The following is a 15,228-nucleotide window of genomic DNA, read 5'->3' on the forward strand; positions in this document are numbered from 1 at the left end:
TATGGCTGCAGTGAGAAGCTCTAAGATGCCAACAGAGGCTGTCTCTTGGCTGACCTCTTTGTACAGAGATCCGGGTTTTCCGTTCTGCCAGTTCTGGATATATGTACGTGCTTCTTGATGTATTATGACGTTTATAGGCAACCTTCTCCACCTTGCTCAAGGAAGAACTCAGCATTTAGAAGCACAACACAAAAGGCAATTACAAACAGATAAGACCTTCCCCAAAGTTCAAATGCCAAGCACCAGCCCAGGCAATAATCAACCATTAGAATTCACAAGTGTAGCCCAAACTAAAGTTCACTCCACGTTAAAATACCAAAGTGCCCCCTTTGGAAAGAAGCAGGGTTACCGGTATATCTGGAGAAGGGATGCTTTAAGGACCAGAAGGGCATCTTGGTTGTAAACACCAAATTGTCATTTCCAGGAGGAATGCCTCTATCCCATGTCAGTTTCGCTCCTCCATTTCAGCCACCACTTCCCTAAATACAATAGATAGAAGAGGTGACCAGAGATGCACAGAGCTGTTAAAACCCGAAGTTCCTTATCCTTATGTTGCTCTTCATGTGAGAGATTGGGGAGGGGGGGGGGCAGCAGCGTGCACCAAACCTATCTTGGGAGGGGATAGTGGTGAAGAAAGACCAGCCCATGAAAGACAATCTCCAGGGAAGCCTGGAGGGAAGATCTGGAGTGTTTCAAAGTTTGTGGGTGCGGAGGGGAGCTGCTCTTTGAATCCCAGTTTCTAACCCAGCTTCCTCTTCAGCTAGGTATTGAGCTTGGGGTTTTTTCAGATAAGGAACAGGGGGAGCAACTCCAGCCTCCTCAAGCGACCGGCTGAGGAGAAAAACTCTCGCCAGGCTGTGTTTTCTTGCTGCTCAGCAATCTTCCGCTGCCACCCAGGGACTCCGAGGTGATGTCTTTGTTCAGTGAGACCCCTCCTTTCTCATCCTCCGTTACTAATTTGGTTGCTCAACAGAAGCAAGCGTGCGTGTGTGTGTGTGTGTGAGAGAGAGAGGGGGGGTGGGGGTGGGGGGGCGAACCAACCATTCCTAAAGCTTGCGGGCATGAAAAGCTTAGTCAAACCCATTGTTAGCACTCTTCTTCCCAGCTCCGCAACACAAATGTGATTAATTCTCTTGGGAGAGGTACATATGGAGGGGGGGGGAGGTGCGGGCTCCCCTCCTACTCTCTCTCTCTCTCTCTTTGTGGAAAAAGAAAATGAGATGATCTTTCTCTTCAGGAGGAGAAAGATGGAGCCGATTGCGAGGAAGTTAAACACTTCGCTCCCTAACTAGGCTGGAGTGGGTTGCAACCTGTTTCTCCACCTCTTCTCATAGGCGCTCGCCCAATTGCAGTCCCCCCCCTCCCCTTCCTGATGGGCAGATGGGAGAGCTTGAATCGCAGCTCCTTTGCTGTCTGATTTTGACAAGCACCCCGAGTGCCTCTGGACTGGATCCTTCGCGGAGGTCCAAGCAAGGAGGTGGAGTGGGGGGGGGGAAGCCCCCCCTCTTTCCTTTTCTTTTTTGTTGCCTCTAAACAAAGCCAGGAGGAGGAGGAGGACGTGCCTGATTTAAAGCCCAGCCTCGGTGCAGAGAGCTCCACGTAAAAAAAGAGGCAGAATCTGAGCTCGCCTCTCCAGCTGAAGCATCAGCAACCACCTGCTTCTTCTTAGGAGAAAGCTGAACATTGCCTGCAAATTGCACCATGGCTCTTTTTGCTTGCTGGGTTGGCCGGTTTGGGTCGGGGTGATTTTTTTTTAAAAAAAATCATTATTCTCTTGCAACGCCTTGTGTTTTGTGTTAAAAGGATTGCATGCCTCTCCGCTAAACGTTGCTTCCAGAGGAATGGAGGAGTCGTTGGACGTGGGGCTTTAAAAGCATCACCAAGAGAGAGAGAGAGAGAAAGGAAGAAGGAGGTGCTGTGGTGGGAACGCCAAACCTCCCCTCCCCTCACACACACCTTTACTGCTGCTTGCTACTTTGTGGAAAGGAGGGGGCCCTGATCAGATCACCTCTGTCTTTTCCTTCCAGGATGGCTCGCTTTGGAGAGGCGATGGCTGGCAGGCTGGGATCTGGAGATGGAGCTGCCGACCAGAACAGGAACCGCCAGGGAGCCCCTGCCCCTTCAGGGGGGACCCCGGGAGCATACAAGCAAACCAAAGCCCAACGGGCCAGGACTATGGCACTGTACAACCCTATACCCGTCCGTCAGAACTGCTTCACAGTCAACAGATCTCTCTTCATTTTTGGGGAAGACAACATTGTCAGGAAATACGCCAAGAAGCTGATCGACTGGCCATATCCTTTTGCCCTGTGTCCCTTTCCCATCTGATCCCCCCCCTCCCCAATGTCTTCCCGTGACTGGTACCTGCTGAGCCAGCAACTGTGGGCAAAGGTAAGCTCCTGTCTCCCATTCCATCATGTAGCTGGAGGACCACACAGAGAGAGAGAGAGTGAGACCAAACTGCATGCATCTCCCAAGGCTCTTCCTTTCCATTCCCACTAGCCCACCTAGGCATGCTTGCATTCCTCTTCACCTTGCTCCAGCAGTTTGCACTGGGCTGGGCTGCAGCGAACAGGCTGGCTTGGCTCTTTTGAGACACAGCCACAGCCCAGCTTGTTGGCTGAAGAGATCTGGAATAGAATGCAATAGGATCCAGCCAAGACTACAAGTTCTCCCGCATCTAGGGGCATGTTCTGATGGCAAAATAATGGCTGAGCAAAGGGGAACTTGAGTTCATATTTAATCATTAGTTCCATGCAAAAGCCAAGGTTCTCATGTTCTCAAGAAATGGAAGGGTTCCCTGGGACTTAATCAGTGTACTTCACTACCTGCCTCAGTAAAACATTTGGCTTTTTCATAACAAATACATGCCAAGTGGGCATTGCGGCGCCTTTGATTTTGGTGCTGTTCACGAGTAGGCAAGCTTTCCAATGGCACAGAATTCTTCGTCAGGCAAGGAAATGCATCCTTTTTTTTTGCGCCAATGGAAGTTGACCTGGTTGTAAGAATTGCCTGCCATTGGTTGAAATGGAGATGTGTGCAGAACAACCCTCCCCCCCACCTTTTGACACAAACAGTCCCTTGAGCAGAATAGAACCCCACTGGTTAAATGGGTGATTTATAAATTTTGAAAAAACAAAAAACCCCTATCCTTTTCTTTCTTTGCGGTAAATAATTGATTTAAAACAAACAAACAAACAAACAAACAAACCTTATTCTCAATTCACTTTACGCACCATATTCACCATAAGTCAGCAAATTGATGACCAATGTGTCATTCAGTTCTTGCCAGACTCTCTTCGTTTCCACCCTGGCTCTTTTTGTAACAGCGCCCCTATAGAATTGGCTGTGGGAACAGGTGTGCTGCTCAGGTGAGGCATTTCCAGCCCCAAACTCTGCTTGCCAGCATTGCCACTGGCCCTGGGTGGAAGAGGCCATGTGCTCTTCTGTCATCGAATGGACTCCAAAGAGTTAGGAGGCTGAGCTTAGGGCACCTGAACCAGAGTAAGCAGACTGGGAGTTAAATCTGACTGAGCTCTGCACACACACACACACCTTTGCTATTTACAGCATCAGCATAGTTTGCCATGAACTAATTGGAGCTGGAGCCCTCCGCCCCCCCCTCCTTTTGGACTCCAAAAGCACAAGACACTGATGCATAGCATAAGTGCCTTAAATGCCTCAAGCCCACCCGCCGCCCACCCTTTCTCCCTGCCAGGCTTTTGTATTGTTGATTCCAGTTCTAGCTATTCCGGCAAACAGCTCTTTTCGCTGCACTTGGCACACCCATGCTGCCAGTTGAGCGGGCTGCCCCCCGCCCGCTGTCGAGGGGGTTGTCGCTTTGTCTCATTGAACTGAGCAGCCTAAGCAATACTGAGGTCGCAATCAACACTGCAGAAGGTAACCCAAAGACCTCCAGCCCTCTCCATTCAGCACCAAGGACAGTACCCTGATCTCTCTTTCCAGCCCTCTCCATTCAGCACCAAGGACAGTACCCTGGTCTCTCTTTCCAGCCCTCTCCATTCAGCACCAAGGACAGTACCCAGGTCTCTCTCTCTCTCTCTCTCTCTCTCTCTCTCTCTCTCTCTCGTGCTCTAGATTTCTTTGCCAACCTGGTGCCCTCTGGATGTTTTGCACTACAACTCCCATCAGCCGCAGGCCTGGGCTGGGCACCAGGTTGGCAAAGGCTGTTGTGACACTTAACACTCTTTTATCTACCTTTGCTGCTGCTGTTGTGAGGTTGGTTATAGAATATGAAACGTCTAGGTCTCGCCATTTCAGAGTATGTCAATATATGCAGCGAGAATTCTATTTAGAGTTACCGATTTTGCCAAATGAGCATGTATTCAGAGCAAAGGGGTGTGCGATCTCGCATCGTAAGCTTGGTGTGGACTGCATCGGATGCCTCTTGCTGTTGTTGGCAGCCCTGCCCAGAACTGTGCCTCTCAAAGAGTGGTTGGTTCTTTGGGTTTCTCTCTCTGTTTGGCTGAGGATGTGTGTTTGTGTGGAAGGAGGGCCTGCGTAGAATAAGCATCCCCGTTCACTAGGCTCACAGAGACATGTTGCATCCTCCTGGTCGTAGAGACTAAACCACCCGGTGTCGAAAGTGGAAAGCAGGTTCTACCTCCACTGTAACTGTTCCCCTAAGTGTAACTGTTCCTTCACAGGCCATCCACATCAAGGAGAAAGTAAAAGGGATGCGTTTGGAGACATTCCTAGGATGGCACTAACTGCAACATTTGGAGCAGGGCTTGTCCCCTTTCCACAGTGTTTCAGCTCGCCCCCATTTCCTCTCTATAGAACTCAGTGGGAACTAGTGAGAATCGATCCTGCTTCTGTCTGCTCCTTCATCTTCATAGCTCCACCCTGGCATTTGTCTCTGGCTTATCCTCAAGTGTAACTCTAGTGTGTGGTCAAATCCAGATACTGACTTTTATAGGAAGCAGGAGTGCCAGCTTGGCCTTTGCAACGATATTTGTGGGAATTTTGTGGGTGTTCGGGCACTCAGGGCCCCAGGGAGTTGACACCCATGATACAGGAAGGTAGATGGCCATTCTTTATAGCACAAATGACATGCTTTCTCTTCATTTTTGCCAACACACGTTTTTCAGCACCAGCCACTTTTTCATGACCAGAAAACAAAATACCCAGAGTGCCTTATTCTGCAGAATCTAGGAGCAGGATTTCATTGGCCCACAGAGTATTTTCAGGTGCAGGGGACAGTTCCATAAGTTCTTAAACAGCCAACGTAACAATAAGCAGATGACCACATAGCAACATTAGAGGGGGTGGGGGAACAAGCCCAGAGCAAGAGCTCCCTGTTGTAGCAACAGCTGGAGGTTCCTTGTGGAGACCTCCCTCCTCATGCTTTTCAAAACAATGTTCCTGGAGCAGGGGTGCACAACCTGTGGCACTCCAGATGTTTCTGGACTACAACTCCCATCAGCCCCAGCCAGCATAGCCTGTGATCAGGGATGATGGGAGTTGTAGTCTAGGAACATCTGGAGGGCTGCAGGTTGTGCACTCCTGTCCAAGAGCGTTTATTCTATCCTCTGTCTCTGTACATGATAGCAAGGGAAGTAAGTGGAATCACAAGAGAGGCTGATATGGTGCTACCAAGAGTTGCAGCCAGAAACTGCCGTCTGCTTTAGATGCCGCATACGTGCCCGGACACTGGGGGCTTGGCCTTCATGATGGTGGCTTTTGGCAGGGGCTTATTCAGATCATTTCTCTACGTCTCTGTGTGCTTGTGTCTCAGAACCTCATAAGACACAGCAGATAAATAAGAGGGTGCCACATTATCCTTCGTAGCTGGCAGGTATTCCAAAGCCTCTGGGTTGTCCAGTTCTGTTATAAATGCTAGGAGCCTGGCCATATGTTCCAACTAAACGACAGAGCACTCCCTCCTGCTGGCTGCATATTGCACTCTTGCTCCAGCAATTTACCTCGGGGTGCCCTTGCTTGGAGAGCTCTGCTCCAAATGTGGGTCCAGGAACTGGCACTGTTGTCCTGGTTATAGCCCTGGCCAAGGGTGACCTTTATACCCAGGTGTGGGGGCTGAGGAGGCTGAGAACCAAAAGGATGGTCCGATGGGCCATAGAACATACCGTGAAGCTGTGTGTAGATTCTTGCTCCTTGAGTCAGCCCACTGAGAAGTGCAGCCCACCTGGGAACTGCAGGCACGCTCCCCTGACAGACAAATGTGGGGCACAATGGACTTATGTGAATGTGTTTGTTTACTAAGTCTCACTCAGTGCATGCCTCCATATGGTCTGGCCCCTCTACACTTTCAGCCTCCCATGGAAGAGTTGGCGCTTGCTTGCTAGGTGCTGGACCCAGTGGTAAAGGAGATGGAACCCATCAAAGCAGTTCCACTTGTCCTGCTTTTGTGTTAGTCAGACTTTGCTGTGCCATATTGAACAGTTTAAAAGCGAAGTACCTCCCTATGGCGTTGCTGCTGTGTTTTATGCAGGTTTCTAAAATAAAAAATAAAAAAAAAATTGGGTGGGGTTCTCCCTGTTGTGATTCATCTTACAGTATTCTGCTTTTAGCATTTTCTTGGGAATTGCATTTTGCTTTTAATGTCTCTGTCAACCACCCGGAGAACCAGGCTGGATGTGTGCACTCGGCAATTCAATAAGTACTTACTTTTGCTGACTTGCAGCAATTGGGCACTATCCATTGGGTCTCTCTCCTGCAGGTGCCCCACTGGAAATAAGCAAGACAGGAAGACAGGTTTGCTCTTTTACAGGTCTTCATTTACTTCAGTGGGGCTTGTGGTGAAAATGGTGCCCAGTATGGGAGGGTTGTTCATTGGCAGCGTGGATGAGGCAGATATACAATATTCCTGGTGCTTACATATTTGTTGTTGTTGTTCAGTCATTCAGTCGTGTCCGACTCTTCGTGACCCCATGGACCAGAGCACGCCAGGCACGCCTATCCTTCACTGCCTCCCGCAGTTTGGCCAAACTCATGCTAGTCGCTTTGAGAACACTGTCCAACCATCTCATCCTCTGTCGTCCCCTTCTCCTCGTGCCCTCCATCTTTCCCAACATTCTTTTCTAGGGAGTCTTTTCTCATGTTTAGCTGGCTACAAATCTGCTGAAAATATTTAGCTGCTTATTGTATCTGTAAGTCCTACAGTTCATGTGTCTTGCACAATGGCAGATCGGCTTAGATATGCAAAGGAGTTATATATCCTTGCCTAACTTCTTAAATAAGGGCTCGTCCTTGTTTCTGCTTGTCCTGTGCCTAGAAAACATGGGTTTGAGTGGTTTTCCGCTTGTTCCGTGCTTTCTAGGCATGCGTCCAAACAGTTTTTCCTTTGCTCCACAGTTTTCCCTTTGAAAAAGCACACTTCACCACTGAATCGAAGCAAACAGCAATCCATGGGAAATCATTTTAGTTTGATTCGGCGGTTTTCAGAGGTGTGGACGAGCCCTTTGTTTAACGCTTGCATGATGTTTAATGGAAACATGTTCGTGCAAATAATTATTCATAGGTGTGCATGAGCACACAATAGGTCCTCTGAATCATAGCCTGTAGGTTAGGCCCCATTAAGAAGAAAATATTGAAGAAGATTTACCCCACCCACCATAAAATGAACTTGATAAGGGGGGGGGACTTCTTTCAAACATTTCTAGCTATTCTTCCTGATTAATATGCTTTTTGATGATGCTGGAACACACCGGAAGGAAGCTGATCAATGCTTCTAGCCATTGCAACTAAATGAAAAGTTTGTGTTCAGAGGCAGCCTGCCATTGAATATTTGATGCTGGAACAACCCAGGGGGGATGCTATTGCTTTCCAGTCCTGCTTCCTGGAAGCATCTGGTTGGTCACTGTTGGAAACAGGATGCAGGACTCAATGGTCCCTTGGTCTGATCCAGCAGGGCTTTACTTCTGTACTCAGAATGAGTTCTGCATATGTATCTGGAAATTCATTGCAATAGAACATTTTCAGAATGAAGCTTATAAAAAGAAAACCAGCTCCATTTCCTTTCTTACAGCATGTTGTACATTTACACTGAGAAAGTCATGCTGGCAGGCGTCGGCAAGGGGGAAATGTTTCCGTGTGCATTTTCCGAATATATCCATCCTGATTTGGTGAAGGGAAATTTCAAAGGCTGCACATAGTAGCCCAGCCTGCTCCCCTAAAGCCTGTAGGTGAAGTCTAGGAGTGAGCAGCTTCTGACGGTTTCAGTCTCCTATGTTCTGGCTCTAAGCAGAAACATGCACAGGATATTATCCTGCAAAAGAAAGGGGGGGGGGGAAGGCACCACCCATGCAATTCTTTTTTGGTGTCTACCATTTATTAGCTGAACGTGTTTCATTGCCAAGAATTTGCCAAGGTATTAGTCATCTTCAGTTTGCACATTGCTGATGGGGTTTGTTACTTCCCTGTGTCATTAATAGCTTTCCATTTCCTTCCTTCTTTCTTTGGCGATCCCTCGTAGCCGTGTAAGATTGCCTACCATGAACACAGTTTTAACAGTGAGTCCACAAGTGACTGTGGAGGCTAATTCTGGAGCCACACGTCCTTCCACAGTGGGAACATAGGTTTCCCGGGCGGGAGTTGATCATGGTGAGGGTTTGCCAAGCATGCCTTCCTCTTAGCACGTTTCTCCCTTTCATCCTGAGTTTGGGCGTATTCAAAACCCATGATACCTTTGCTGAAGGCTGTTCTCCAATTGGAGCAGTCGCAAGCCAGTGTTTCCCAGTTGTCGGTGTTTATGTTCCTTTTTAATAGATTTGTCTTGAGAGAGTCTTTAACAGGGGTCAGCAAACTTTTTCAGCAGGGGGCCGGGTCCACTGTCCCTCAGACCATGTGGGGGGCCAGACTATATTTTTTTTGGGGGGGCGGGGAATGAACGAATTCCTATACCCCACAAATAACCCAGAGATTCATTTTAAATAAAAGCACACATTTGACTCATGTAAAAACACCAGGAAGGCCCCACAAATAACCCAGAGATGCATTTTAAATAAAAGGACTTATTCTACTCATGTAAAAACACGCTGATTGCCGGACCGTCCGTGGGCTGGATTTAGAAGGCGACTGGGCCGGATCCGGACCCCGGGCCTTAGTTTGCCTAGGTAAAGTAAAGGGACCCCTGATCATCAGGTCTAGTCATGTCCGACTCTGGGGTTGCGGCACTCATCTTGCGTTACTAGCCAAGGGAGCTGGCGTACAGCTTCTGGGTCATGTGGCCAGCATGACAAGCCGCTTCTGGCGAACCAGAGCAGCGCACGGAAACGCCGTTTACCTTCCCACCAGAGCGGTACCTATTTATCTACATGCACTTTTGACGTGCTTTCAAACTGCTAGGTTGGCAGGAGCAGGGACCGAGCAATGGGAGCTCACCCCGTCACAGGGATTCGAACCGCCAACCTTCTGATCAGCAAGCCCTAGGCTCTGTGGTTTAACCCACAGTGCCACCTGGGTCCCTAAGTTTGCCTACCCGTGGTCTTTAAAGTAGAAGCTATTCTTCTAATTCTTGTAGTGGAAGCTATTCTAATTCTTCCCAATTCCAATGCATACCAGGGTCAGCTGAATACATTTTGTTGCCTGACGTAGGAAAATTCAGATGGTGCCTCTAAATCTTCTGCAGCACGTGATGCTCTGCTGCAGGTCCTCTTCATTTCAGCACTGCTTCTGCAGGAGGACATTCCCTACGGACTAGAGCTTCCTAGTCCCTCTCTTGCTGCCCTTAATGGAACTCAAAATCTACCACTCCACCTCTTGTCTCATGGCAGGCCCACCCATATTGCATTAAACACATGCACATAAGCAGGTACCCTACACTCATTGGGCCATCCATGCAATTACTGCCTATTTCCACCCATGCTAACTGAGATCCTTGACCTGGCGAGGCTGGGGATTGGAGGTGGCCCCATACTCATGAAGAACATGCACTCTACCTCCAGCTATGAGCTCCTCTCCCTCATATTGATTATTGGCATGTCCTCTACAAGGGTGAAAAGTGAAGTGTGTGTTTTCATATCACTGCCATTCCATCACTCCTTATGGAAGTCAGTCTTGTTGCATTCCCACTGATGGCATCAAGACTATAGGAACATAAACTATTGTTAGGGCAGAGGTGGGGAACTTTGGAACCAGTGGTCAAATGCAGCCCTCGCTATCCTGACCTCAGAGCTCTCTCCAGGCAGTAATGGTGGCTCGTGGCTATTACCAAAGGTCTAGTGGCAAAACATGGATTGCAATTTGTCCAAAAATACATAACTGGACTGATGGCATTCATTGGCTTGGCCCTGATTTTTTTTTTTGGGGGGGGGGGAAGAAGTGCTGTGGCTTAAACCTGGGCAGAAGTCATAATATTTGTTGCTAATATTAGAAAACATACAGGTGAAACTCGAAAAATTTGAATATTGTGGAAAGGTTCATTTTTTTCAGTAATTCAACTTAAAAGGTGAAACTAATATATGAAATAGACTCATGACATGCAAAGCGAGATATGTCAAGCCTTTATTTGTTATAATTGTGATGATTATGGCGTACAGCTGATGAGAACCTCAACTTAACAATTTCAACTATGGGGTTTTCATCAGCTGTACGCCATAATCATCACAATTATAACAAGCAAAGGCTTGACATATCTCGCTTTGCATGTCATGAGTCTATCTCATATATTAAACTCCCGTAGCTAATGAACACAATTGCTTACATAAATGGACTTTTCCACAATATTCTAATTTTTCGAGTTTCACATGTATTTGCAACCAGCCAGAGGAGCATCTATGAGGTTGTCCCATTTTGCCTTCATAGCGGTCCTCTTGTTGTTTGTGAGGCTTGAAGTTTGCTGCTAAACTTTTTGCAGCAAAAAGGCAGCAAAGAAGTCTGGTAGGACCATAGCTGTCAAGTTTTGGAACTGAAAAGAAGGGATCAGCACCCTCACCCGTCCCAGGGACAGTCTACGGTTCTCAGGGACAGTCCACGCCGCGGTAATCCCCCCAGGCTACAAATTAATTTACACCAGGAAAGAGAAATCAGGGCAGAGAAAAGAAAGCACTTATTCATGCAACACGCAGTTAACCTCTGGAACTCCCTGCCACAGGGAGCAGCGATGGCCACCAACTTGGATGGCTTTAGAAAAGGATTAGGCAAATTCATGCAGGAGGAGAGGACCACTGATGGCTTCTGGCCAGGTTGGCTCTGCTCTGCCTCCAGTGAGGGGCAGCAATGCTTAATCTGAGCACTTGTTGCCAAGAAACATTTGTCTATTTTATCTTCTTCTATATATATATATATATATATATATATATATATATATATATATATATATATATCTGTCTGTTTGTTATTAGGTATTTATATTCCACCTTTTTTCTCCAAGGAGCTCCCTGGTCCTAGTCCTCATTTAATCCCCACAACAGTCCTGTGAGGTAGGCAGGCAGGCAGGCAGGGCTGAGAAATCAGGGACCCAAGGAGTCCCCGGACTCCAACGCTCCTTCCTGGAAATAAGGGAAATTTAAGGGTTATCAACAATAAGGGATAGCAGCGGGAAACGGCTTGGAATAAGGGAGTTTCCCGCCAAAAAAGGGAGACTTGACAGCTATGGGTAGGACCATAAAGACTTAACAGACTTACTGTGGCATAAGCTTTTGTGGACTAGAGCCCACATCATCCGATCCATGAAATGTTATTCTCGGTTGGGATAAAACAAGTAAAGAGTTTTTTTAAAGAAATCTAGGCAATGATTAAAAACCTATAAACCTTCTGTCCTTCTTGTTTTTCATGGACATTCAGCTACACCTTCAATCTTCTCCCTGCCGTGTGGGTGCACACGTATGATTTCAGACAGCTGATGAAATGGGCTCTTGTCCACAAAAGCTTATGTCACAACAATAAATCTGTAAAGAAACAGAGGACTGTTTATTGCTTTTGATCTAGCCCTCTAGTGACTGGTTGAAGGTCACCCAGTAAGATGCATTGCATAGGTCAACATTTCAATGATCTCCTTGGTTGATGTTCAACACACCCGGCCGACCACACAAGGAAAGGAATAGAGCGCATGCTGAAAAGTGTTGTTCCCAAAGCCGAATGTAAAGTTCCAGCTAATGCCTCATAAATGTGAATTAAATATTGAATGAAAGTGGCTAATCATCTCCTAAGTATTCATAATGAGCTGGGAATCTGACCTCCTTATTTCTTCAGTCAACATAAGCCCCCATTCTCTGCTCAAATGCCATTCTGTGTCTTGATTAGAAAGGATGGGACTCTAATTTTCTGCATCCTCGTGCAAACTCACTGAGCAGGCACCAGCCCCCTTATTTCCATGGAGCTCATGAACCGGAAAGCTTTCAAAGAAATTCCCAAACTCTTATTGTGTGATACAGGTATCTCTCTCGTACTGATTGTGTCCTATTTATTTAGAAGCACATAGCTCATCAGGGCCCAGCAGGATTTTAGGGGACCTGATTTCAGAGTCCTGAGGGGGTCGAGGCTCAAAGGGTGCTGGGGCAGGTTATGCTGTCCCAGGTGGGCAAAAGGTGAAGTTATAGAGAGATAGCATGAAAGGTCAAAGGGTGGAGGTTTAAGCATAGCTGTCAACTTTTCCCCTTTTTTAAGGGAAATTCCCTTATTCCTAATAGGATTCCTCGCAAGAAAGGGGGAAAGTTGACAGCTATGGGTTTAAGGCAAGTAGGGGTTGAACTTCCCAAAAACAGCGGAGTAGGAACAGGAGAATAGCTAGGCAAGGCCATTCTTTTCTGAGATGAATGCCTCAGACTGAGGACTAAGTGTTGAGGCCAGGGCTTTTTAAATTTAGCTGAAGTTGGTGTTGGGACCCTTGAGGTTTGTTGTTGTTTAGTCGTTTAGTCGTGTCTGACTCTTCGTTACCCCATGGACCAGAGCACGCCAGGCACTCCTGTCTTCCACTGCCTCCCGCAGTTTGGTCAAACTCATGTTAGTCGCTTTGAGAACACTGTCCAACCATCTTGTCCTCTGTCGTCCCCTTCTCCTTGTGCCCTCCATCTTTCCCAACATCAGGGTCTTTTCCAGAGAGTCTTCTCTTCTCATGAGGTGGCCAAAGGATTAGAGCCTCAGCTTCAGGATCTGTCCTTCCATTGAGCACTCAGGCCTGATTTCCTTCAGAATGGATAGGTTTGATCTTCTTGCAGTCCGTGGGACTCTCAAGAGTCTCCTCCAGCACCACAATTCAAAAGCATCAATTCTTCGGCGATCAGCCTTCTTTATGGTCCAGCTCTCACTTCCATACATCACTATTGGGAAAACCATAGCTTTAACTATACGGAGCTTTGTCGGCAAGGTGAGGTTCGTTGACTGTATACTCCATCCCAGTTGCATCATCACGTGACCACTAATTTGAGCAACCAGGCCACTTTGCAGTATTCCTTGTGACATACAACGACTGGTCCAGGATGAAAGAAATCTCCAAGTGTCACTTCTCTCTGGTCGTATGTGTAAAGCAACATGCTTGTGTCATTAGCAAAATGTGATGACTTGGTGATACAGGGACAAAGGAGCTGAGAGATTCAATGTCACCAGAGCTGGCATTCGGCAGGGTGGGGAGCAGCTCCCAGAAACAGATGGGCTGGGATCAGATGCTTTGTAAAGTGAGCACGCAAGGGCATGCTAACTGTTGCCCAATCAAGAAGCCCGGGCAAACCTAAAAATAATTACCCGTATTTTTCGCTCCATAGGGCGCACCGGACCATAGGGCACACCTCGTTTTCAGAGGAGGAAACAAGAAATTTTTTTTTTTTCTGGTTTTCCTCCTCTAAAAGCCCTGTTTTTTTTTAGGATCAGCTAAAAGTTTTGCAGCTTTTTTGCAAAGGGAAAAGCCCTGTTTTTCTGAGGATCAGCTAAAAGTTTTGCAGCTTTTCTGCAAAGGGAAAAGCCCTGGGTTTTGTTTTTTTGAGGATCAGCTAAAAGTTTTGCAGCTTTTTTGCAAAGGGAGAAAAGCAAAGCTCCTTTTGCAAAGGGGGAAAAGCAAAGAGGAAAAGCCCCATGTTTTATGGGGTTCAACTCACATTTCTGCAGCTTCTGAAGGAAAGGGAGCCATTTCTACACTTTCCAGACAGATAATCTAATCAGCTAGTCACATGTCACTGGGGAAACAAACAACCTCCCTCTGCAGCACATTCAACAATGGAGGGTGGGGCTGAAAGGGAGCCGGGACTCTCATCTCTCTCCTGATCTCTTGCTGATCAGCTGCTGAGCGAGGTCCTTTCAACACCCCTTTTTCTCTTTGTAAAATAAAAAGCACTATCTGCTTTTGGCCCCTGGGCAATTCGGCTCCAGGGACCACCATTCGCTCCATAAGATGCACAGATATTTCCCCTTAATTTTTAGGAGGGAAAAAGTGTGTCTTATGGAGCGAAAAATACGGTATGCCCAGGTCAGTGAGGTGAGATCTTGTGTTGCACCCAGTGCTTATAGGTGCCGGTTCTCACCATGAAGTTGTTACAGTAAGTGCCACAATTTTTAACAACTACAACAGCATATAGGTGCTGGTACTTCGTACCCTTGAGTGCCATCTGAAAGAAAACCACTGTTTGCAGCCATGCTTGAGGCTGGCAAAGAGAACGCCACCCCTCTTTTCTATTGTACATTGTAGCTGGGTGTGGGGTCAAATCCTGGGGACTCTGAAACTAGTTTTCACTGGGATGTTTAGAAGGCACATGCCGGAATTGCTTACCTGTCAATTCCTTTGAACCAAAGCAGAAAGTGGGATGACTTAGGACAGAGCTAACTTTACCAACGTTCTTCTAATGAGGGGGCACTGTAATTGCATACTATTATCAGATAATGTAGCAATGCCTACTTATTTTCTCTTTTGTAATTGTACACTGGGGGAATCAGTTTTGGTAGCTTTTAACCACCTCTTGACAACTTGCGCGCTTCTGTCTGAACAGCCTTTTGAGGCACTGCAAATTCGAACCCCCCCTCCAGGGCTTTCTTTGTCACCTTCCCTCAATCACACTTGCTTTGGAGAGGTAACTTCTGGATCTAATCAATCTGAAAGGAATCTGCCAGTTTGGTGTAGTGGTTAAGAGCGGTAATCTGGGGACTCGTAATCTGGGGAACCGGGTTCGTGTCTCCACTCCTCCACATGCAGCTGCTGGGTGACCTTGGGCTAGTCATACTTCTTTGAAGTCTCTCAGCCCCACTCACCTCACAGAGTGTTTGTTGTTGGGGAGGAAGGGAAAGGAGAATGTTAGCCACTTTGAGACTCCTTCAGGTAGT

The 15,228-nt window shown here is 47.2% G+C and overlaps 1 protein-coding gene across 1 annotated transcript in view; it reads left to right on the forward strand.

Annotated features, from left to right (window-relative positions):
* Positions 1-15,228, forward strand: part of CACNA1E (calcium voltage-gated channel subunit alpha1 E) — a 364,294-nt gene that overhangs the window by 37,680 nt on the left and 311,386 nt on the right. Inside the window, exon 2 of the mRNA XM_033151321.1 lies at positions 2,028-2,294. Coding sequence (XP_033007212.1) covers positions 2,028-2,294 — 267 coding nt within the window. The remainder of the gene's footprint in view (positions 1-2,027; positions 2,295-15,228) is intronic.

The sequence above is a fragment of the Lacerta agilis genome, chromosome 6, assembly GCF_009819535.1.
Source record: "Lacerta agilis isolate rLacAgi1 chromosome 6, rLacAgi1.pri, whole genome shotgun sequence".
NCBI classification, from domain to species: domain Eukaryota; kingdom Metazoa; phylum Chordata; class Lepidosauria; order Squamata; family Lacertidae; genus Lacerta; species Lacerta agilis.